A 25,167-nucleotide genomic window follows, 5' to 3' on the forward strand; every position below is an offset into this window, starting at 1 on the left:
GAAACAAACAAAAAGAATTATTCAGGGAAATAGCTATACTTCTATGAATCTGTAATGAAAAAGAAATACATTTTATATCTAATCTCAATTATGACACCATTGCTGTTTGTAACAGAAGGATATAAAGAGCACATGAAGAAGTGATGTTCCCCATAGCACAATACTAAAATTACTTCAGAGACTGACAATTGTCCTTCTACCTATACTGGCAGAGAGAGCTGCTCTAGTGCGCCTGAAGGACATCTAAGCGATGTATCCCTCCAGCTTACAATGGAAAGGCATCCTGGCTGCCACAGCACTACTGTGAGTGAGAAGAGGAAAGGCCTAAGTATCAACTGGCTGGCTGAGCTCTATGCGTGATTTGGGTTCGATGGCATCTGTAGAACAATGAAATGTTTCCAAAGCTAAGAAGGCAATGTGTGGGGGCAATAAAAGCACCTCATCAGTGCAGAGATTTTAGAGGCATGAAGAAATGTGGAACAGCACTTGGTTCTGATTCAGGGAGTGATTTTATAGCAACTGAAACCATTTTGAGTTTACCATCAGGTCATGCTGTTTTATGCCAAAGGTCAGCAAATATTTCCTGTAATGGGCCAGAGAGTAAATATTTCAGATTTTGCAGGCCGAACTACTCAGTTTTGTTGTTGGAGCAGCCTTAGACAACACAAAAATGAAATGAATATGGCTGAGTTCCAATAAAACTTTATTTACAAAAACAGACAGTGGGCTATATTTGGCCTGTGGGCTATAGGTTGCCAATCCCTATTTTATGTCTTTGGATCTGCTATTCCTTCAATTTGGAATCCACATCATTTTTGACTTTTTAAAGAAATTCTATTCATCGTTCAAGGCCCAGCTTAGATCTTCCCCTCTCCCTTCCCTAAGTCTTCTTTAAACAGAAAATCTTTCTCTTGCACCTGTGTCCCTTAAACATACATCTATCATTGCTCACCTCACTTTCATCTCAATAATAACTCTTGTTATTAGTTGTTAAATATTATGAGGCTGGGTTGTGAGCACTTTGAGAGTGGGAGTTCATGTCGTAGTCATTGTTGTATTCTTAGCAGAATAGGCCTCAACACTTACACGCACCTGGTGCTCAGTTAAATGCCCGCTGACTGAGCTGAGCAAGTTCTGAGGTGATGCAAGACAAACTGCTGACTTAGTTGTATGTTTTTCTGTAGCTTGTTATCTCTTTATAAAGAAGGAAGCCGAGAGTAATTAGCTCTCTTTGAAGTCATACACTACAGCTTATGCTTTTCTCAACATATAACCCAGCATCAGCCACAGAGAAGCAGTATATGCTGTAAGTCACAACAAAGGTTTATGTAGTGATGTCATACTTAAATTAAAAAAAAATTTCATTGGAAAATAGATATGATAAAGTGGAATTTATATTTCCCTACTTTCCTAAATCGCTTTAAAATGCAGCAATAAATGAGTGCCTTACTGATGACTGGTTTTAAAAATTAAATATTAATAGAGAGTAAAATTTTATTTGAGAAGGCATGCTTTGGAAAGATATACAATGAGTCAGTCTATTATCTTGCTTGTTTCTGTTCAGATCGTTCATGAGGTAACAGGTGGTTTTACCAGGCAAACTCCAATTATCAGTGACTCAGACGGCTCTAGCAGTTCATGCTCCAACAAAACCCATTCTTATTATGCCCAAAGCAGCAGGGTATTGCATAACTGGCCTGCAGAAATCTGTTTCTTGTCATTTCTATTATGTGGAAATAAATAGTAAACACAACTAATTTGGCTTGAAATTTCCAAGAGTTGGTTTTTAGACCGAGCTTCTATATAACAAGTATTTTACATGTTTAACCAGTGGCTCCTGGTTCTGGGAAAAAAAAAAATCCCGTTTCTATATCCCAGGAACTAGTATTTCCTGAGCCGCTGGCATTCTGGTGGCCATGTCAGAACTGAACCACTGAGGTGAGCCGCTAGAATCTCAAGAACACTTCATTAAAGCAACCTCAGGAAAAGCTTTCAAAAAAATGAATTCCTTATAGTCTCCTTAACAGTCACATTAATATTAACTACAGGATACAGTCTGATAGATGGCATGCAGTCATTTGGCTCCACCTAACAAGAGATTAGTTCCTGGAACCAAAAGACCAGAGAACCATCCTATCACATACACCAGCAGCTCAACCAGCTCGACAGGACCCAAATAACTCACTTTTATCTACACCTTGATTCTGGTCCAGCAACCACATTAATTCTTCATTCTCCATATTTTAAGGAGGTAACAAGCACAGAGTTAGTTCAACAAACAGTGAAAGTTTTGTTTGCAAATCTTTTTATAATGGAGATAGAAAAGGTTGAGCATTTTCAGCAACAGAGGATTCTTGAAGTTCTTTGCATTTTTAAATCCTGACTAAAAGTCCTATTGTCTTCTAAAAAAAAAAAAAAAAAAAAAAAAAGTACCAAGGAAACTTACCTCACTCCCCTGACAGAAGAAGCACTAAAATTCCACTCATGTATACCTTTCTAGAACACAGGGGAAGAACAACAAGAACAACAAATGTTGAGTCATCCTAACGAAAATAACATAATAATTTAGTTTCATTATTTTAAAATGATATACACAGTAATTTTTCCTAGTGCATAATTCTTCATGAACAAATTATCTGGATGGAAACTGTAATTCATTTTCAAGCCACAAGGGTGATGTTTACTCTATTTAATAATTTCTGTGTTTCAATAAAACAGCTTCCAAGAAAATCTAGGAGAATTAGTCTCATTAAATTATAAAACTTGATTTTTAGCAGATTAACCTAACAACTGCTGTGCCTTAATTTTTCAGATAAAAAACCCAGTGATTAAGGTAATTCAATTATTATAGCTGAGTAATATTTCTTTTCTGAGAAAGAAAAACATTAATTTGAATAAAGTTCTGCAAGGTTTTAAAGTTGATTATTTTATGAATTGAACTAATTTTCTAACTGAAATGGTGGTTCTATTACTTCAGAAAATAACACAGCAAGTATATATGAGGTTAGCCCTTTAAAAAAATTTTTTTAATGTTTATTCAATTTTGAGAGAGAGAGAGACAGGGCTCAAGTGGGGGAGGGGAAGAGAGAGAGAGGGAGACACAGAATCTGAAGCAGGCGTCAGGCTCGGAGCTATCAGCACAGAGCCTGATACAGGGCTCAAACTCACAAACCATGAAACCATGACTTGAGAGGAAGTCAGTTGCTTAACCAACTGAGCTACCCAGGCGCCCCTATAGCAAGTATATATGTATACACATGTATATAGTATACATCTTAGCTACAATGTGTTATCTCATTTATGCAAAATTCAATACACTAATAAAGTTTAGACATACAAAATCTGATTGTCATAGGATAAACATGGATGATTGTGGGGCCAAAGTGAAAAAAATTGTGGAAATTTATTTTTTGAGTTTATTACTAAAGTTAAGTTTGACTAGTATTAAATTCACATCTTCAAATAAATTACATGATGGATGACATTCCTACAAAAATACGTCTGATAACAATATGGAATTGACAACATACATATATGAAATAAAATAGTGGCTACCCATGTCCAAGTTTAGCAAGTGCTAGACAACAGTCAATTCAGACAGCAATTCAACTCTGTAAATGTGAAACAACCAGGAAAAGAAGCTCTTACCCACCCACTTAAAATACTGCCCAGAATTTGCGGTCTTGGCCGGGGTAGTGAAATGAGTAAGGAAGCCTGTGGTTCTGAGGTGGACCAGAACTCTCCTTTTGGCTGAAGCAAATCAAAAAGCCACAATTTATAACCACAGCACCTAGTTCTTTGCTAGAACCATGCAACTTAAAATAAAAATAGGTCCTCCCAAGCCCATAGGAGATTTACTAAAAAAAAAACAGTTTCGATGCACACCAGTCAGGTCATGGGAATGTGACCTGAATTAACACAGAGCAAATGCTGTGCATGAAGCCCAGGGAAGGAAGAGACCATAGAAAGGTGCTCATGGAATGTGGCTCTCTTAACCAGAGTACAAAGGGAGTTAAATGAAAATAGCAGCCTGCAGCTTCAGCTGGTAATTTGGAAAGTTGCTTCTAAATCCTGTTGGCCTCAGGTGACCTTCTAAATATATGTGACCCAGGAACTGCAGCTGTTACCTGCACACTACTTGCATATGATGCAGCCTTATCCTCAGATCCGGCAGCTGAGCTGCTTTCCAAGGCCATGTCCAGGATCAGGAGGTGGGGACGGAATGCAAAACTAATAGAGCAGTAGGCAAACTTGCATCTAAACAGGGCAGCTGGTGAACACCCATACGGCAGCACTGGTAAAAACCTACCTTCTATCAGCCCTGTGCTGGGAACAGCCAAGGAGGGATTTCCCAGATTGGCTGGGCTGGTTTTATAGGAAAAGAGAACAGCATTTCCAGAATGTTGATTCCTGAAAGGTTTCAAGTGCTGCCAGTGAATGTTCCGTGTAAATAGTGTAAAAAGCCCAGCGTCTGAGATGGAGTGATATAGAATGAGGAGGCCCATCTCCCCAGCTCCCACCTTACTGGGACTCACCACATGGAGGCGCTGGTGAGTTATAAAGACAACAGGTGGAGTAAAAGGTTCCTGGGGCCTGTCTGGGAATCCCGGGAAAGAGACAACCAGAGGTAGGGCTGGAATAATTAGGCTCAACAAGCCCTAAACCACACTCAATCTCATTGAAACAGCACAAGTACCATACTGTGGAACTGGTTTGCCTCAGATCCTATGCCCCAGCTAGGACAAGAGTAGGGACTGGGAATTAATTTTGAGCTAAGGTGGCAGGAGTTATGCACTGGCAGACACTGCTGTTTCCACAGACAACGGACATGCTTTTCCTTCTTTGCTAACAAAAACTGAATTTTGTTCAAGTTCAGGTGGCAGTGTTTAGGGATGGGGAAATTGATTGGTCCAAATTGGTGAGGTAGGTCCATTCTCCTTGTTCATGACTGGTGTAGGCATGAATACATGTTGTAGCTTTTGGTACAAAGGAGAGAGCCTGACCCTATTCTTCTGGACGCTGTCTATGTGAATTGATGCTTGGAACTGCTATTTGAGACCAGGAGAGAAAAAACCAAGAGCATAGAGAGAAGCCAATTCAGAATTCTGACACTGTTAAGCCACTGAAATTACCTGCAGAATGACCTCCTACCTCCTAGAAGTTCTTGTTAGGTAAGATAACATTTCCTTATTACTTAAGCCACTTTGTAGCTACAAGCATCCTTGATGGATGCGACTATCATATGATCCAAATCTAGAACCTGGGGTGCCTAGGTGGCTCAGTTGGTTGAGTGTCTGACTCTTGATTTCAGTTTGGGTCATGATCTCAAGGTCCTGGGATCAAGCCCTGAATCAGGCTCCACAAACCGGGATTCTCTCTCCTTCTTGTGCCTCTCTCCCCTGGTCGCTTGCTTGCACTCTCTCTCTCTCTCTTTAAAAAAAATATAGAATCTGAGGTAAATAAATTCCCCCTCATAAATTTCCCAGGTGTTCTCTGAATGGCCATGGCTAGAGCTGGAGGAAAGTCAGCACTTCGTATTTCATGGGGACCCTGCTGCCTGATATCTTTCCCTGAGAGACACCAGAATAGGCCAGGACTGCTTAGACTTCAGAAAAGGAAGGGATACTAGGGGCGCCTGGGAGGCTCAGTTGGTTGAGCATCCAACTTTGGCTCATGTCACCATCGTACAGTTCATGAGTTTGAGCCCCACGTTGGGCTCTGTGCAGACAGCTCAAAGCCTGGAGTCTGCTTTGGATTCTGTGTCTCCCTCTCTCTCTCTCCCCCTCCCCACTCCCATTCTTTCTCTCTCTGTCTCTCAAAAATAAATAAACATTATTTTTTTAATTGAAAAACAAAAGAGGAAGGGATGCTAAATGACAACCATTTAAAAATATCTTAGAAATAACTTTTCTCTTCCTCAGTCTAAGCTTTTCTTTTCCTGTGCACAGCCAGACTTTCTTCAAGTACTAACTTGACTTTAGGCAGCAACCATCCATTGAACAAAGAGAGAACTGTTAAAAGATTAGGATTTCAATTGATTTTGTTCTTGATGCAGAATAACCCTCTAAAAGTCCTTGAACTCTTGTGAATTGGTATAATGATCTTAACATTTTGACAGTTGCAATATGAAGTGTATACTAGCTCACGTAATTGTTCATTCTGCATGTTAGAACAAAAATACTGAGGAGTAAAGAAAGAAACATGATAAATGAAAACCAACACTCTCTATTCTACCCTTAGAAAAAAATTTAAAACATTGTGTGACAAAAAGAATCCATTTCTTGTTGAACTTGTTGTTGTTCATCTGTTATTTAATTATACTTATTATAGTTGCTTTAAACTCACATTATATTAAAAGTTATATTAGTGCTTGTCCTCATTCCAATGGCATCACTTCTATTTTAAATAATAGGGAGATAACAGTGGTAACAAACACGCTATGGATACAGTTAGGCTTTGCAAAGAAACCGACATACGTTCAAATGGAAACATATTTAAAAAAAGCTTAAATTTTTGAACACAGAATTTTTAGCAAAGCGGGGACAATGCAAATGTAATTCTTCTTGATCAAAGGATGATAAAGTAGAAACTGGACAACTCACAGCCTAAATCCATAACTCTTCTTTTTTTTTTTTTTTTAAATGTTTTATTTATTTCTAGGAGAGAGAGAAAGAGAGACAGCGTGAGCAGGGGAGGGTCAGAGAGAGAGGGAGTCACAGACTGAAACAGGCTCCAGGCTCTGAACTGGCAGGCAGCACAGAGACCGACGCGGGGCTCAAACCCACGAACCATGAGATCATGACCTAAGCGAAAGTCGGACGCTTAACCGACTAAGCCACCCAGGCGCCCCATAAATCCATAACTCTTCTTAATGCACTCTTTTACATCCTCATATATTTACTTCTTAGCATAATATAAAAATTGTCACTATCAATGTCACAAAACAGAAGAGTCAATACAAGGCTAACGGTACTCAACAAAGAACTTCCAGACAACTAGCTGGAAACAGTACTCATTTTCCAAAAATCTCTGGCTTACTTTCTGTTCTTTTTCTGTCTTCTGGCTGTCCACTCATTCTCCTGGCCCTGCTAATTGCTAATTCCTTTAGCCCCATTCTGTTTCCAAGTGTCCTTGGATAACCTTGCTCTTTCCAATCTAGCCTTTGAAAAGTTCCTCTCTCAGATAATAATGTTCATGTTTCCTAGCCTCTCTTTAGATTTTGTAGTTTCAACTGGAGGATCAATTCTGCTTGTCAGAACATATACACATATAGTTTAAAATAATGTAAACACACTGTGTACTTCAAAACAATGTTAACAACATATATACATAGTTACATTAGTTACATTAGTTATTTTCAATTCTGTCTCTAAACAACTCCACTTGGAATTATGTCATCATGCCAGCTACCGATTGGGGATTCCAAGGACCCTCCTCCTTGTGTTTGATGAATTTGTTAGAGAGGCTTATAGATGTCAAGAAAACATTTTACTTATTAGATTGTGGATTTATTATAAAAGGGTATGACTCAGGAAATAGCATGGGGCAAGGTATGGAAAAAGGGCTAAGAGCTTCCATGCCCTCTCCAGGGGGTCCGTTCTCCCCAAATCTCCACATCTTCACCCACCAGGGAGCTCTTTGAACCCCATCCTTTTTGGGGTTTTTATAGGGCCTTCATGACATAGGTATGATTGATTAAATCCATTGGCCATTGGAGATTAATTCAACCTCTCTCCTTTCCCCTCCCCAAAGGTCAGGGGGTAGGACTGGAAGTTCTAACCCTCTAATTCTATAGTTAGTGCTCTTAGCAACCTGGTCTCATTCTTAGGTGGATCCAAAAGTCACCTTATTAATGTAACAAAAAAGCAAAACAAAAAAACAGATGGCTTGTAGCACTTAGGAAATTCTAAGGATTTTAGGAAATCTGTGCCAGAAAGAGATAAAGACCAAATATTTATTTCTTACTATAAATCTCAGTATCATGGTGCCCTAATATAATACCAACAAATTCCCAAATGATTGCTGCTATGTCACCTAAAGAGCTAATAAGCCAGGGTAAGTTCTAAGGTTAATGTTAGGGTTTAGTTCATATGTGTATTGTCATAATTTTACTGTTGCTGTTAAAATATAGTGATTACTTATTACATTCCAGGCTTTGTGCAATATACCCTACTTATAATATTTCATTTACTTTTAACAATAACCTTTTAAGATGGATATTATTATTACTATCTCATTCTATGGATGAAGATACTGCAATGTGCAGAAGCCACATTGCCAAGGGAAGAGATGGGACTTGAACCCAGGACTGTCGACTCAAAGACATTTAAAAACACTGAAACTAACATTTCTCTAAATGTACTTCCTAATTCCTTCTTTGTGCTGTGTCACATTCCTCATTTAATACACTTCTATATTTTATGTATTGCCTTCATAGAAAGGCGGAATTTTGCTTATTTTGTACACATCTGTTTCTCTAGTGCCTGGTAGTGACTGTCACAGAGTAAGTGCTCTGTAAATATTTGCTGAGTGCATGGATGACTGATAAGGAAAACTATAAGGGTATTTTGGAAAACAATTACCAAAAACCTCACAAAACTACTTTGCCACAGTCTTCTCAAATTTCTATGGTTTATCCTAAGGACTGGAATGAAGTTTTGAAATTTTTCTATTTTTAAAAAATAGTAGTATTTGTATATGCATTAAAACTGATAAAATACAGGGGCGCCTGGGTGGCTCAGTCGGTTAAGCATCTGACTTTGGCTCAGGTCATGATCTTGCAGTTCGTGAGTTCAAGGCCCGTGTCCCGTTCTGTGCTGACAGCTCAGAGCCTGGAGCCTGTTTCAGATTCTGTGTCTCCCTCTCTCTCCCTGCCCTTTCCCCACTCACCCTCTGTCTCTGTCTCTCTCAAAAATAGATAAACATTAAATTTTTTTTTTAAAAAAAGAAAAAAAAACTGATAAAATGCAGAAGTGGAAAGGGTTGTCCAGATGGCTGCTAACAGTGGAAATGAGAGCATTTCAGGACCTTCTGAAAGCCGGGACAGCACCGCCCTGCTCATGCTCTCTCAGCACCAGGTTATGGTGTTCGAGCCATGCTTTGGGCTCCATGCTGACAGGGCAGAGCCTGCTTGGGACTGTCTCTCTCCCTCTGCCTCTCTGCCCCTCCCCTGCTCATGCACACTTGCTCTCTCTCTCTCAAAATAAATAAATATCATTTTTAAAAAAGATATACATCTTATAAGTCATATATTTTAAGTATCAGTTCTCTGACACATAATTTAATTTATAGCATGAATTTACAAAACAGTAATCTTCTAAGCTTACTTTGGATGGTTATGCCATCTAAAATAAAAATCTAAATAGGTTCAGTTATTTTATTAAATGAGTGAAATTCACATCCCATGTTTAACAATTTTTATATTACAGGATATAAGTATTTATGCTAAGATAAATATACAGTAAGCTATTTCTTCTTAACTAACACAGGTATTTGCTGGAATATATAAATGCTAGAAGGGAGTAAAATCCTTTATAATTAATGCTGTGTCTTACTAATTACACAACTTACCTTGTCATCAGGAAGCACGTGCCAAATAGATATGGTTTTTTCCTCAACTTCATTGTTGATAGACAAATATGAAGGCTGATAGATTTTGGTTGGTTCTAATATTAACACCTTGAAAACATAAGGCAAAGAAACAAGTATTAGTGACTTCAGATTTAAATCATTTAGAGCTATTGCAACAACACTGCACTGATGTGGGAGGTTATCAGATGAGGCTCTGGGGCCACTGCTACAGTAAAACCACTTTAATTCCTAATTGTTGCCCTTCCCTATGAGTCCTTTGAGCATTTTCTGGTATTACTGTAAGTTCCAATAATACATCACTTTTGTTTGCTAGAGAAATTGGAAATAAATTTTTAAAGTCTATGTATTGGTTTGGCTATTCGCAACTAATCTACTCTAATGATGTATTTTTATTTTTTACATGTGTACTTATTTATTATTGAGACAGAGAGAGAGAGTATGTGCAAGCAGGGAGAGGGGCAGAGAGAGAGGGAGACAGAGAATCCCAAGCAGGCGTGGTGCTGTCAGTGTAGAGCCTGACGCAGGACTCCAACTCACGAGTTGTGAGATCACAACTTGAGTCAGGGACTTAACTGACTGAGCCACCCAGGTCCCCCTTCTATGATATATTTTTTAATTCTCTTATTTTATCTTGCAATAAACCCATAATTTATTTCTATAAATATAAATGTGTCCAAAAAAGGGCAGAAATGTGGTAAATAATTCTGAACATAGAAAAGATTCTATATATAGAGTGTCACATACTATTTTAGGTTTTCTCCTGCCACACCTTATCATCAAGATGTGGTAGCATGTTTTTCATACCCACATAAATAGACTGAGAAATGATTCTGGTTATTACTGAAAGAGTTTTATATATAAGGCAAAGGAATGGACATAGCTGTATGAAGTAATAAAAATGTTTTGCACTGCTTAAAGATAAAACTGGGATCTTCACTTATGATATATTTAGCCTTGTGAGAGAAAAAGAGAGAAATAAAATTGACTCCTGTTCTGGAGATGTATGAGGGATATGTAATAAGTGAGCTGAAAATCTCTCTCAAAGGATATAGTATATTATTACTAATATCTGATAAAAGGTACAAATAACATCAAAATGCCAAACATGCACTAATTTTAAAGGTGCTTCAACTACTATTTGTACAGACGCTTAAAAGTGCCTACTCACTCAAATTTCCCATGCAGTCTTAAGTAGGAATATTTATTTATTTATTTATTTATTTATTTATTTTTAAATAGTTTATTGTCAAGTTGGTTTCCATATAACACCCAGTGCACATCCCCACAAGTGCCTCCTCCATGCCCATCTCCCCCCTTTCCCCTCTCCTCCACCCCCATCAGTCCTCAGTTTGTTCTCAGCATTCAAGAGTCTCTCATGGAAAGGAAACCCAACACTAAACTAATGGAGAAACTAGAATAGTTCTTTCTTCCCCACTGCTTAAAACTCAAGAAAAGTGGCTTTTAGACAGAATGTTCTATCAAGCAAGGGGACCAAATAAAAGTGGCGGAAAAACCCTCCGGAAGACTCTATCAGCAAGGGATTATGGGCTCACACTACACTGTGATCTCACACACAATCTGAGCAAGAAGGCACATGGATTAGCAACCTGATTCTTGTCCATGCACTGCAAACCTAGTGCTGATTTTACAGTATTTATTTTCTAAATTTTTTAAACGTTTTATTCATTTTTGAGAGACAGAGAGAGACAGAGCATGAGCAGGGGAGGGGCAGTGAGAGAGGGAGACACAGGATTTGAAGCAGGCTCCAGGCTCCGAACTGTTAGCACAGAGCCCAATGCAGAGCTCGAACCACAAACTACGAGATCATGACCTGAGCTGAAGTCGGCCGCTTAACCGTCTGACCCACCCACACGCTCCTGATTTTATGCTATATTTATCACAGCAGTAAATTTATTTAAATTAGGGTACAGAGAATTACATAAAGGGAATTAGGAAGACAGAAGTTTCTCTACTTATAAAAAAAACTGTAAGGGCTTAATTCTTGGCCAGGCTCTACTTACGAAAATAAGGTAGAAAAGACTACAAATAATGCACAGTAAGAGCCCACCAGGGAACATATTCTGATTTAGGAAACAACCTGGTAAGTCAAGGTCCAAACTCCAATCAACAGAGAGTGAAATAAATTTGGAAATGGAAATACATTTTCAATCTAAACTTGGCAGAATTGGTGCTTTCCAATCTGAGTATCCTAGTGTTTGTGAAATGAAAATAAATAATAGGGAATAAAAGGTGGGTCTTCCAAACTAGCATCCAAGTCAATATACCAACAAATGAGAATATACCTTTTTCCTTAATCATGTGGGCACACAATTTAACATTAGAAAACACAGCACCAGGTTATCTCCTCTCTTCTTAAATTATGTCTTTATTGTTGTCTCAAATACTTCTAACAGATAAAATCTGACCTATGTTTTCCTATGTTGAGATAGGGAATAAAAATTGGTTGTAATTATCATCGTCTAACATCTGTTGAGCCCTTTGATCTGCCCTTGAAATGACAAAATGGGAGGAATTTATGGCATACATTATAGAGTTCACAGAAAGACTGAGATGAGAGAAGGAAAAAGAGGCAATTTGACAAAACCAGCTAGATACAACTCACTTGAAAGTATAAACATTCATGCTTTTAGTTTCTAATCTTTTATATTGGTTAACATTAAAATTAACTGCTAAATAAAATTTAAAAAACTAAAATTAACTGCTAACTCCTTGTATCTGAAGTGGGAACAAAGGCAGTATAAGGCCTATAAGCTACATGGAATAGATTTCTTTTTAGTTTTTTAATATTTACCTGTTTTTGAGAGAGAGAGACACACACACACACACACACACACAGAGCACAACAGGGGAGGGGCAGAGAGAAAAGGAGACACAGGCTCCAACGCAGGTTTCTGGCTAGGAGGTATCAGCACAGAGCCTGATGCAGGGCTCGAACCCATGAGCTGTGAGATCATGACCTAAGCTGAAGTTGGACACTCAACCAACTAAGTCACCCAGGTGCCCCATATACAGAGTAGATATTTAACAGAGTTACATGTCTCAGCTCCTATAAGAGTCCACAAAAGCATCATTCTCCTCTTCTGCTCACCTAGCCTGGGCTGATAGGTTGATGGTCTCCTAACTTTTCAATGTAGGAAGGAAAGAAAATATACATAGAAGAGAGGTGAGAAAAAAGAATCAACTGAACTGAATGAACCCAAATAATAATAACTGATGGGACCATTCAAATCATTTTGCATAGAAGCTTTTGTCTGTTTTCTTTTACCAGGGTCACTATTATTTCTTAGAGGAATGAGAACGGTCAGGGTAGTGAAATACACGGAAACAGTCAAATAAAATACTTCTTTTTTTTAATGTTTTATTTATTTCTGAGAGAGAGAGAGACAGCGTGAGCAGAGGGTCAGAGAGAGAGGGAGATACAGAATCTGAAACAGGCTCCAGGCTCTGTGCTGTCAACACAGAGCCCAATGTGGGGCTCGAACCCACGAACCGTGAGATCACGACCCGAGCCAAAGTCGGATGTTTAACTGAGTGAGCCACCCAGGCACCCCCAACTCTCCTTATTTTTAAATGTTGCCAACAAATTATTATTATTTTAAACACTGAGGGGTCTTTTATTTATTTTTTTAATCTTATTTATTTTTGAGAGAGAGAAAAACAGAGCGCAAGTGGGGGAGGGGCAGAGAGAGAAAAGGAGACACAGAATCCAAAGCAGGCTCTAGGCCGCAACCCATCAGCACAGACGCTGATGCAGGGGGCTCGAACCCACAAACCACGAGACCATGACCTGAGCTTAACTGACAGAGCCACACACGTACCCTATCACTAAGTAGACTTTTAAACATGAACTTAATCATATGCACAACCCGACACATAATAGGAGAAATACTAATCATCCTAATATACCAGTTTTTCATCTCTAAGTTTAAAAAAGTACAAATATAATAAACACACCTTTTGGGAGAGACTTTCGGAAAGTATTCAGTCTTGTATGTTGCCAGTGAGAACGCCAATTGATATAATCCCGATGGAGGGCACGGTGGCAATATCAATTAATTTTACTCCTGGGAATTTATCCTACAGGTAGATGTGCACATGTGCAAAATGGCACAGGTACAATGTCTCATTTTAATTTGCAGTTTTTGACTATTCAGTGAGGTTCATTATCGTTTCATGTGATTTGCCCATTTTCTTTTTCTCTTGCTTCCAATTAGTAGTTGTTTTTTTTTCTTTGTGCATATTAAGCAAATTGATCATTTTGCTGCATTAATATTAAATATTTTCTCCTTGTCTAGCATTTGCCATGTTTATGATGTTCCTCACTGAACAAAAGTTAGAATTTTTAATGAAATCGAATTGGTCAATATTTGCCTTTAGGGCTTACAGGTCCTTTTCCTACTTAATTAAGAAAGTCTCTCTTACCTAGAGTATATACCTATATTGTCCTAATGTCTCTCTTATTATTTTCTAGTTTTATTTTTTTATATTCCTATTATGACAGACAAATTCACATCAAACTAACTTAAATTAGCTCAGAATAGCTAATATGAGTGGTTTCCTTTCATAGCTGATTTCCTATTCAATCAAGTCAACAGTCTATTAAATACTTCAGTTCTGTGATGTCTTCTTTCCCCACATTTGCTATCATCAGAGCATCAGCTGAAGGCACGCTGCCAGCTCACTCTGAGATAAGTATTTTCCTACGCTACACGTTATCTAGACTAGAAAACAAAGTGTTTTAGTTTGAAAGGCTTTGCAAAGAAGATCCTGCTGAGCCTAAGGCTTCATTGGGAAGGAAGAGTAAAGATGTAATGAAATGAAACAGATGATCCTACAAACAAGAGCTGGAAAACAAGAATTAGAGAAAAAGAATTGAGAGCAGCTATCACCTGAATACGGAGGATTGGACTAGAGAGCTCAGAGCTTCATGGCATCACTCTGACGTGGGAAGAGATTAGTGCACACAGTGACTTGGTAATTCTTGAATTAGATGCTAAAGCTTACACTGCGCTGGGTGGCATTCTGAGAACCATCAGGACGGGAAAGGCATCAGCTGAGAAGATGAGCAATGTATTTTTAAAAGTGTGTGTGTGTGTCTACTATACATGTATCTGTATCTATATCTGGCCAAAATGAGTTGCAAACTGGAACCCGTGAGTCATCATTTCCCATGATCTAAGGCATTGTAAGTAGTGACGGGGGACGCTGAATCTAACTCTGACCCATGCGGGTAATGAGTAGTGGATATAGAATAACAACCCAGGTGAGCCTGACACTTTCCACCACAGTAGTGGTGATGATACTGATGACAATGTTAACAAAACTGTAATACGAATTAACAGCACCCTTGTGTCTGGTCTGATGCGGTACGTTGACTAACCGAGCTAAGCAAGAGACCATCTTTTCTTGGAAAGCACACCTCACGACTTATCGGAAGAAATCTCCAAATGTCATGGCTAAAACATAAAGATGTATCTCACTTCTCTGATTTCGAGGAGTTATTTTGAAAAAGTAACGCTAGTACTATTAAAATCACAGTGCGAGATGTTCTTTAAATAAAAGAAACAAAATAGAAATGCACTTAAAGTTAAGATAAATGAAGAGTACTCACCGGAAACCTAACGACAGTCACATCTGTCTTTGTGGCCTCCACCAGGAAATCCATCCAGAAGTCCACCAGCTCCTGTTTGGCCACAGGCTGCTCTGTAGTCAGTTTCACAAAATGCTTATATATCAAAATTGTCTCTACGATAGACTTGAGGTACCTAAAGATGAAAAGATATAACACACATCATGGGCAAGTTTAGAACCACCAGTTCCCACGTATCCCAGCTTTAGTCTGTGAATGTAATTTAAATATAGCGTTAATATTTATGTATTCAGATTCACCAAATAGTATTATTTGTTACATGCCATGTACCTTCCCATTAAGTTGTCTCCTCTATGTCTCACAAAAAGTCAATAAAGTAGGCTGTTATATCCTCATTTTAAAGATGAGGAAACTGAGGGGCAGAGGGCTTAAATAGCTTGGACCACAATGATGCATCTGTTGAAAAAATGACTTTTACAATAATGCCTATCTTTTATTCAAGGGAGTGGTTAATGCTTTAAAATGTTTTAAAATATGCTTCCTTGAGGAAGCTTTTCTAAATAGACCTTTCATAAGAGATCATTATTTTGCTTTGAAGCAACTCGGTTTATATATTATAAAAATACACTCCAACCTAACGAGACAGATGGTGCCTCAAAGGAAAAAGTTAGGGAAGAAATGAGGAGCAAGATAATTATATGAGTTAATGGGTATGCAGGTACTTCATAAACTAAAAGCATGGATGTTAACATTAACCGAGTAGACATCTTTTTTTTTTTTTTTTTAATTTTTTTAATGTTTTATTTATTTCTAGGAGAGAGAGAGAGAGAGAGAGAGACAGCGTGAGCAGGGGAGGGTCAGAGAGAGANGAGGGTCAGAGAGAGAAGGAGTCACAGACTGAAACAGGCTCCAGGCTCTGAGCTGGCAGTCAGCACAGAGCCCGACGCGGGGCTCGAACCCACGAACCGCGAGATCATGACCTAAGCGAAAGTCGGACGCTTAACCGACTAAGCCACCAAGGCGCCCCCTGAGTAGACATCTTAAGGCATTGTTTTGTGGTTATTACTATTGCATAAAATAATATCTGCTTTCTTGTCAACAGAAGCTGGGACACCTCAAACCAAAGCTCTTTGGATCTGTGCTTCAGCCCTCTTCTGGACTATCAGAAAGATCACCGTAAAGAAATGACAAATTTGGCTGCATGTAACACAGGCATTTGTTGGTTCATTTATTTCATGTCATTTACTGAATGCCTACTGTAGACATTGCACTGACAGTACAGCCCTGTTCCTAAGTAGCACACAGTGCTGAGTAGACAGGAATGTAAAAGGTATAGCTCAGCGACCTAAATATCAGTGGGGCTACCACTACACAGATACAGTTAACCCAAGTCATACATATCGTCACTATCAATAGAAATATGATTTAAAAATGACAAACATGAAAGAAGATTTCATGAGATGAACTAATCATATGTGTGTATGCAACAACACCCACCTGCTTCTATCTGGACTCAGGATATCAGGATAAAACTCAGGTTTTAGTCGGAGCCTGGTTTGTGGGCAGACTTAGGAAGGTACCCAGGTGGAGAAGATCCCCGGAAGAGGCCTTCTCAGCATGAGATGAGACACAAATGTATGAAGCCATAGTCTGCCACATTCCATGTGACTGGAGAGCAGTGTAACCATAACCGTGTGTGTTTGTGTGTGTGTGTGTGTGTGTGTGTGTGTGTGTGAGAAGATCTGAGGCTGGAATGACTAAAGGTAAACACTGTTCGCCAGTCAAGGAGGTGGACTTTATCCCTTAGGCTGCAAGGAGCCATGAAACTATAATGATTTAAGGATTTCAGTGGAGGGGAAGGGTCAGATATGGATTTTTAGACATGGATTTTTAGACATGTCACACTGTGGGTGTGACACTAGGGAGGATTTGCTAATGAGAAGACCTGAACATGAGGAATTCTTTTAGGAAGCTATGGGGACCTACAGTGGTAAGCATCTCAAGTGGTTCTTTTGATGAAAACAAGTCAGTGGCCCAGGCTCTGAGCTGCCCGAAGCCTTCCTTGATATCATGGTTAACCTTTTAAAAGTTTTACAGCTAGTGATCATTATACATGATGCATAATAAAATCAGCATTGTTTTTCAAAACAGCCCTAAATGCACATGGAATTTTGCTTTCATATCTTCAATTATCACAAACATAATGATGAGACTTGGGGGCACTCCAGGAACAATTTGAAATTAGAAACACACACACATATAGGAAACATTTAAATGCATTAACAAGCCTTAGTATAAAGAAGTGAAAATCAAGAATGAGAATCCCAAAACTGAGATTAGATCATCAAGAGAACAAAAGGCATATGTTTGGGGCATAAATGTGGAAGGTTGAGATAAAAATCTGTTAATCTACCAATTCAATTTGCAGGTGAGGCCTCCACATGATTTGTGTGGGTAACACTGGCCAACTTGGTCTAGCAGATTGGTCAATGTCATGAAAAGGCTAAGCTGAAGAAGGTAAGCAGACCTCACCTATGTAAAAATCAACAGAACCTATATTCAACACATTTTATTTATGAACATCAGGTTTTCCTCTAAATTCTACATTTCACTCTAGAAGCAAATAAAATCAATCTAATCATCAGTTCAACAAATATAAAAATTTGGAAATAAGTGATGAGTTGTTTATTAAAAGTAATTGTTTAAACACATAACATTTTAGTATTACCATGCCGGTGTCTTCAGTTTAAAAAGCTTTTCAGATGCTTGGATTACTCTCATGTGGTCATTGGCCAGGACACTGGCACCCAAAAAAAATCCAACTTCCCAGTAGCTCTGGAGTTTTTCCAAGTTTCCCTTTTTACCAAGAAGGCTACTTAGCTTCACTCCTGGAAGATCAACAGGAAGGACAATGTTACAAACACACAGCACCAAGGCAGAGCCTTTCTAATTAAAAAAAAAAAAAAAAAAAAAAGCCAGACATTTTATTAAAATACAGGAAGTTTTTATTTCCTCCTTTCAGATTCAAATAGCTTTAAGTTTCAATTATAAAAGGGGTTTAAGTTCATTTAAAAAAAAGTCACTTTAATTTCAGAGTCCAAAAATAAGTGCCACTGTCACTTGGATGTACATCATTCTGGAATTTTAATGTATGTCTGCACTGTAAATGCATAAGTTAAAAGGTGCTAACACCTTGCTGTGTAACCACCTTGCTTCCCTTATAATAACAAGGATTCTTCAGCTATTTGAAAGGGAAATATTCTGCAATTCTATCACTCATAGAACTTAGTATAATTGGGCCAATAAGGAATAATTATAAAAAATAATACTAAAAATAATTAATAATTGAGTATCATTGGGCAATGACTAATCACAATTTTATATGCAAAAACAATTACACACTTAGAAAGTTAAAGAAATATGGAAAGTGACAGCTAACACTGTCTTGATTACTGTTGCTTTGTAACAAGATTTGAAAATTAGGTAATGCAAATCCTTCAACTTTGTTCTTTTTCAACATTGTTTTGGTTCTTCTGGGTTTTTTCCATTTCATTATAAATTTGTGTCTCTACTCTGCCTTGTATTATTTTTGCATTTGTAATCCTTGTTTGTTTAAAAAGAATATATCCTTGTAGGGCTGTTAATTTCCACTAGTATTCACAACATTAAAGTATCAGGAAAATTATGTGAGATTTGGGACTAAGGTAAAAAACTGGGACATACCATTCAATATCTCACAGTGCCATCAGGTACCTCAAAGACTATCTAGGGAAAGTGGCAAGTTCACTCTTTACTGTTTATTAAAGATCTCAGACTTAGATAAGTTTACTTGTTAACATGCATGTTTTGTTCAGTAGAGATGCAAATAGTTTTTGTCTAGTAAAACAGATAATCCATAAGATTTATCACCTATTGGGGCTAATTATTTTTTCAGTCAAACTCAGAAATCTTATCCTAACATTTCTTTGTTATTGATCTATGAATGCCCTAGCTTCTTAAACGTACTCTGAACTGAACATATCCTCTTTTTTCCATATTAATGGAATTAAGTAAAATCTTTTACAAGTGTTCCATTTTATATTTCGTAAGAAGAATGAATTTGGGGAGAAAATTATACTTTAACAAAACAAAATAATCTCTTAAAAACATTATGCCACTTTTTATGATATAATTACACTTAAGCCTTGAGCATTTTAAGAAAAAAGTCCATTTGTGGGGCACCTGGGTGGCTCAGTGAGTTGAGCACCCAATTCTTGATTTCAGCTCAGGTCATGATCCCAGGGTCATGGGATCAAGCCCCATGTCAGGTGCCAGGCCGAGTATGGAGCCTATTTGGGATTCTCTCTCTCTCTTTCTCCTCCTCTCTCTCTTTGCCCCTCTCTCTCACTCACAATCTCTCTAAAAAGAAAAAAAAAAAAAAAAGAAAGAAAAGTCCATTTGGGAAGCCTTCACATTTTGTGATAATAAGTTAGAGAATAGCTTTGCCTTCTTAAAATTTCATAAGATGAAAAAATTACACACAGGTATGCAACAACATCCATGATGCCCTATCTAGGTATAATAAAAAAGTCAATGAATACAAAGAAAAGAAGAATGTGCATGGGGAAAATGAGACTCTGAAAATAGATGTCTCTACTAATCTCATTTGAAAATGAGTTCTTTTTATTGTGTCATGCTTGCAGAACAATGAACTGAGGATCGATCTAGCAACAAATCATGTCAAACATTTAAATAGGGACTATGACAATGTGTAATAGGAAAATCACAGTACCAGTGTTAAAAGAAAATTTCGGATATATGCTTACATGCCAAAAGTTCATATTATGAGAGTGACATTTAACTTTCACCTTGGCATGAATCTGACACATGTTTCTGTCGTCTATCTGCCACTGCTATAAACTGAACATTAGATCTTAAAATCTGGGTGAGACTACATTACAGGAGCCACTGCTTACTTCATGTTCCTCCATGAAGAAGCACGGTTGGGCTATCTCACTATCAGGGATTCTTGCTGGCCTGCTGACAGCTGGACCCCTGGAGGGCATATATAGACCAGATTCTACAGGCACATTTGTCCTCTGTGGCTAACAAGCAATCTGCGAGTGAGCTTTGGTATCATGTAAATACGGTGAAATGACGTTTTTTTAAAAATAAACATTTTCTGGGGCACCCAGGTGGCTCAGCTCATTAAGTGTCCAACTCTTGGTTTCGGCTCAGGTCATAATCTCAGAGGTCATGGGTTCATGCCCCACATTGGGTTCTGCACTGGCAGTGCAGAGCCTGCTGGGGATTTCTCTCTCTACCTCTCTCTCTATGCCCCCGTGAGTGCACTCTTTCTCTCTCTCAAAAGTAAAGAAAAATAAACATTTTCACTTAATGGTTTTAGTCCTGATGATCATTATTTCAACATTACTGTTAGCCTTAACATCCCCTCTACTTCATTAACTAGAATTCTTTAGAAGACTAGCCTCTCCTGAGGAATAACACATTTAGCATGCAGGATACTTAAAGAAGAGCTATACCTCATCCACTAGATGAGCTGTGGTGTCTCTTAAAAAAGAAAGGAAGGGATGTAATTTTTTCTCTATAATTTCCAATTTTCTGAGAAACTGGTCATATCTATTCATGACAAATGAGTTGTGTTATGGTTGGTGATGGATTTTGTTTTTGTTTTGATTTCCTTTTTTAAGTTATCTTTATAGAATCATGGACTTTTATATTCAGTAATAATACAGATTTCATTTGGATTGCTCCCCCAAAATGAGATTCAAATAGTGGTTTGTCTCAATTCCAAGCACCCTGTTCTTTTATTACATCATCATTACATCATCAACCCCTAATTCTGACTCTCTCCCACAAAATGTCTCATAGTTGAAAAATTACACAGAAATGGGAAAATAATCTGTTACTTAGGTAAAATCTGAATATTAATTTTAAGTCTTATGATACTGGAAATAGGAAGAACATGTAAGATGTGATTCTGTGGATTTTCTTCTTTTCTTTTTTTTTTTTAAGACAGTGAGAGAGAGAGAGAGAGAGAGAATGAGCAGGGGAGGGGCAGAGAGAGAGAGGGTGAGAGAGAATCCCAAGTAGGTTCCATGCCCAGTGCAGAGCCCAACAAAGGGCTCAATCTCAGGACTGAGATCATGACCTGAGCCAAAAGCAAGAGTCAGACGCTTAACTGACTGAGCCACCCAGGCACCTCGTGGTTCTGTTTTAAATCCTAGTTATAAGTAGTCTAAATATCAATGATTATTCAAAACTGGGATAGTAAAACACAGATCATGAAGTACTTAGTCTTGACCTCAAATATACACATGACCAGAATCGAGAGTCTTTGGGCAATAGATTAGGAGAGTTAAGAATAGTGTCTTACTGTAGAGATCTTAAATTTAAGATGGTATGTTTGGACACTTCCAATTTAGTAATTATCTTATGGCATCTTAAATTTTAATTGCTTACCTTTTATAAAAAAATCAAAATTTCAAAAGGCATCTAAAAAAGAGATCTCATTTTAAAAACGTCTGATTACTAAAGGGAAGTCACTAATTCAGGCTAATCTTACAACTCCAGGAGGTCAAGAGAAGAATTATAGGAAGATATAAATTACTAAGAAATTTGGTCAGAGAATTTAAAAATGATTTTTAATAGTATACCTTTAAAATATGCAAGATGTGTTTTAATCTTATTTTTTACATATATTATTCTATTAGCCTATTCATTTATTTAGTTAACTCGTGTTTTTCTTTGAAAACTATTTTAATCCTATTTTGCCATAAAAAATTAGCTTTAGGTCAGCCTCTGGTTACGAGCATAATTTATGATTGAGTACAATCTAAATTCATGAGTTTTAATTGCCTTTTAGTTATACAGGACATACAATTTGGAGAGTATATCACAGTATTTTAGAAACCTAAAACTTGATTCTTGAAGTGGCTAAAAATTCATTGTCAAGTCACATTTTAAGTCTGTATATGTTTTGCACTTTCCAAAATTTAAAATTCAACTTTATATGCTTCGAAATGCCTGTTCAACATATACTGTGAATGAGTTCTTGGAAAAAAGTTAAAGTATGTTTTCTGTACAAAGTTATATTAATTATAGTTCCTCAAACCTCAAAGTGCTGGCCATTCTTCTTTTCCCTCAGCTTTATTGTAATATACAAGTGACATATAATATTGTGTAAGTTTAAGGTGTAAAATGTGTTCCTTTCATACACTTAAATATTACAAAATGGCTACTACCATGGTGTTAGCTAACATTTCCATCATATCACATAACTATCATTTCTTTTTTGTGATGAAATCTATTATCTTAGCAGAGTGCTGATCATTTTAATCTATGTTTAACTTAAAAATGAGAATTTAGAATAGGTACGTTTTCAAGCCACGATATTACTGCTCTATCAACACATGCAAATCAGCGTCAATTCCTGCGATGATCTGGAGGCTTCAATAAAACTTTACCTTAAGGTCAAGAACATAGCAGTACAAATTATTTTTAGATCACTAGTACATAAGGAATTCTGGCTAGTGTACAATTTGAAAATCAACCTTAGATATGATATTTTTATAATAATAACTTCTGAAAAGTACAAGTTGCAATGCATTTTCTCTGATTTCATTTACCAACTGAAAAATCATTTCAAAGAAAGCTTTGTGCATTAAATACCAGTGCATTCCAGTAGCAACAAGTATTTTTATCATTCTTTTAGTCTCGGCCCTTTCAAAACTTAATACTCAAACTTTATTTGCCATCAAGGCAATATTTTATAAGCCTTTCCCAAGAATTTTTAAAAAGTCCAGAATTCATTTTTCTTGAAGGAAAACTAAATAAAAACATTCTCCAGTTAAAAATCTTAAAGGAAAAGATTCTTCTGCAATCCATGGATTCACTAAGAGCAATTTTTTCCCTCTATGAAAAATATGGCATATTTCTAGATCTGTAGTAATGACTCCTACAAAAGCTGGAAAGATTCCCTGAAAGAGAATGGTTAGACACAGAGCAAAATCTCATTACCATACTAGTATGGTATTCTAGTGTGTAAAACCTTAAAAAATGCTATGAAAGCCAGAACCAAGAAAATCACATGAAATTTATTCACTAAGATGCCGTGATTCTTCAAATTCCAAAGAAGATGAGATGATCCGTAGATAAAAGGGACAAAAGCACACCCTGCCAATGGCTACAATCCAGAGAAGGTCTCTGAGGAGACAGGTCACTGCCAACACTGCCATCTGCTTGGCCTGATGGTCTGGGGGCTTAGGGAGGCTCCACCTCCAACACTACTGAAATCAGAGTGCTGGAAGGTGTAGCCGGGAATCAGAAATAGAAACTACAAGAGATCTCCTTCTTTTTTTTTTTTCTTCTCCTTCTTCTCCTTCTTCCTCCTTCCCTAACTCTAAAATAGGAAATGTTTCTGATGCTCCACACACACCTTATTTGGGAGTTGAGGCTGAATGCAGAGCCCATATATTCCATAGTATTTTGCACTGGAAGAATAAATAATAACCAGGGGGTTTTTAGAAACAGGTAAAATAAACTAAAAGCCATATTACATCCCAATGTCAGGATTCGGTACAATCAGGAAACACTCAACAAGGAGATGTAGTAATTTTTTTTTCAGGAAGTCAGATAAGATAAAAAGCAAAGGGTCTATCTATCAACCATTCTTTTTCTTTGTACCAAGTTGGGTCCAGTTTCTTGATTTCCACGTAAAATATCAAGCTGCAATTACCAACTTTCCGGAGCTCAAAGGAAGATTCAAACTGGTGCCCAGCTGCCAGGAGAAGGACCGCGTAATTAATTCCTGACTGTAGTGATGGCTCAGATTCAAATGCCTTTTTGAACCTATTAAAAAAAAATGTACAAGTTTACTTTCTCAATCATGAAACTCTGGGTGTGCAATAGCTTCTGTTTGCATAACTTCAATGCCTGAGCAAGCAAATATATTCCACTGGCCTTTACCCCAGAATCTGATGTGCTGTTAGGATTTAATGCTTAAGAAACTGCCTTTCCTCACCCTTAGCTCCACTGCATTCCCCTACTTAGCTCACCCTTATCACAGTAGCCTCTGTCTTTTAAAAAAATCCTCTTTTCAACAATCTACCAGAAATCTGAGTGTGTGTGTGTGTGTGTGTGTGTGTACACATGTGTAAGCAGTGGTAATTAAAAAATAAGAACCCTATAACTATTTTTAAAGTAGTTTTTAAAAAGCCTTAAAAATATACAAAGCAATGAGGGGATCATCTAGGGAACACACTGAAACAATCAGATTCATACGAGTGATACAGAAACAAAATAAAGAATGTCAATTGCACTAAGAAATTAAGAAAAACAGAGATTGTGCCTGTGCATACCAATTTTGGCTCAAGAGAATAAGAACCTTTTTCTGAATATGCATGACACTAAGAACCACCCTTAGAAAAACACTTCAGCATCTGAAAAGACTTCAGTGTTTGCACATCCACTGTATTTTCAAGGTTAACACTTAGATTCAGTCCAAGGGTTTCCTCACATGTATCATTTAACAGGCAACAATATTCAAATTATTACATTTGGGAGCATGAAGAAAAAGAAAATTAAAACAAAACCCTAGTGACTATTAAAAACTGCTTGAGACAGATCTGAAAAACAAATCTTTATTTTTAATAAATTGAGGAAATTTGAGGACTACATACTGAATGAATCACCATTTGGTAATACAAAACAAAAAAGCTCTGTAGAAAAAATACATTACAATTCCAAGATAAAGCCATCCCCATTTAAATCAGTAACTATCTTTTAGCAAAAAGATAGGAATAGCAAAAGTGGTGGTGGGCGCAGTGGTGTGCATTCCAGCATATTCTTGGCTTCTCTACATGCTCAAAATTTCCCATAACTTAAAATGATAAGTTAAACTTCAAAAGGAAAGAAAAAGTACATTTTTCTGGATATTAAGGATCACGTGTCCTTTTAATGGGCCT

The 25,167-nt window shown here is 37.5% G+C and overlaps 1 protein-coding gene across 1 annotated transcript in view; it reads right to left on the reverse strand.

The window, feature by feature from the left end:
- Window positions 1-25,167, reverse strand: part of LOC120222015 (mitogen-activated protein kinase kinase kinase 5) — a 100,633-nt gene that overhangs the window by 68,558 nt on the left and 6,908 nt on the right. Inside the window, exons 2-6 of the mRNA XM_039219698.1 lie at window positions 23,940-24,052; window positions 17,931-18,090; window positions 15,224-15,377; window positions 9,571-9,678; window positions 2,447-2,496 (exon numbers count right to left, since the gene is read on the reverse strand). Of these exons, the coding sequence (XP_039075629.1) occupies window positions 2,447-2,496; window positions 9,571-9,678; window positions 15,224-15,377; window positions 17,931-18,090; window positions 23,940-24,052 (585 nt within the window). The remainder of the gene's footprint in view (window positions 1-2,446; window positions 2,497-9,570; window positions 9,679-15,223; window positions 15,378-17,930; window positions 18,091-23,939; window positions 24,053-25,167) is intronic.

This window comes from Hyaena hyaena, unplaced genomic scaffold (assembly GCF_003009895.1).
Source record: "Hyaena hyaena isolate Hyena2069 unplaced genomic scaffold, ASM300989v1 scaffold_828, whole genome shotgun sequence".
NCBI lineage: Eukaryota > Metazoa > Chordata > Mammalia > Carnivora > Hyaenidae > Hyaena > Hyaena hyaena.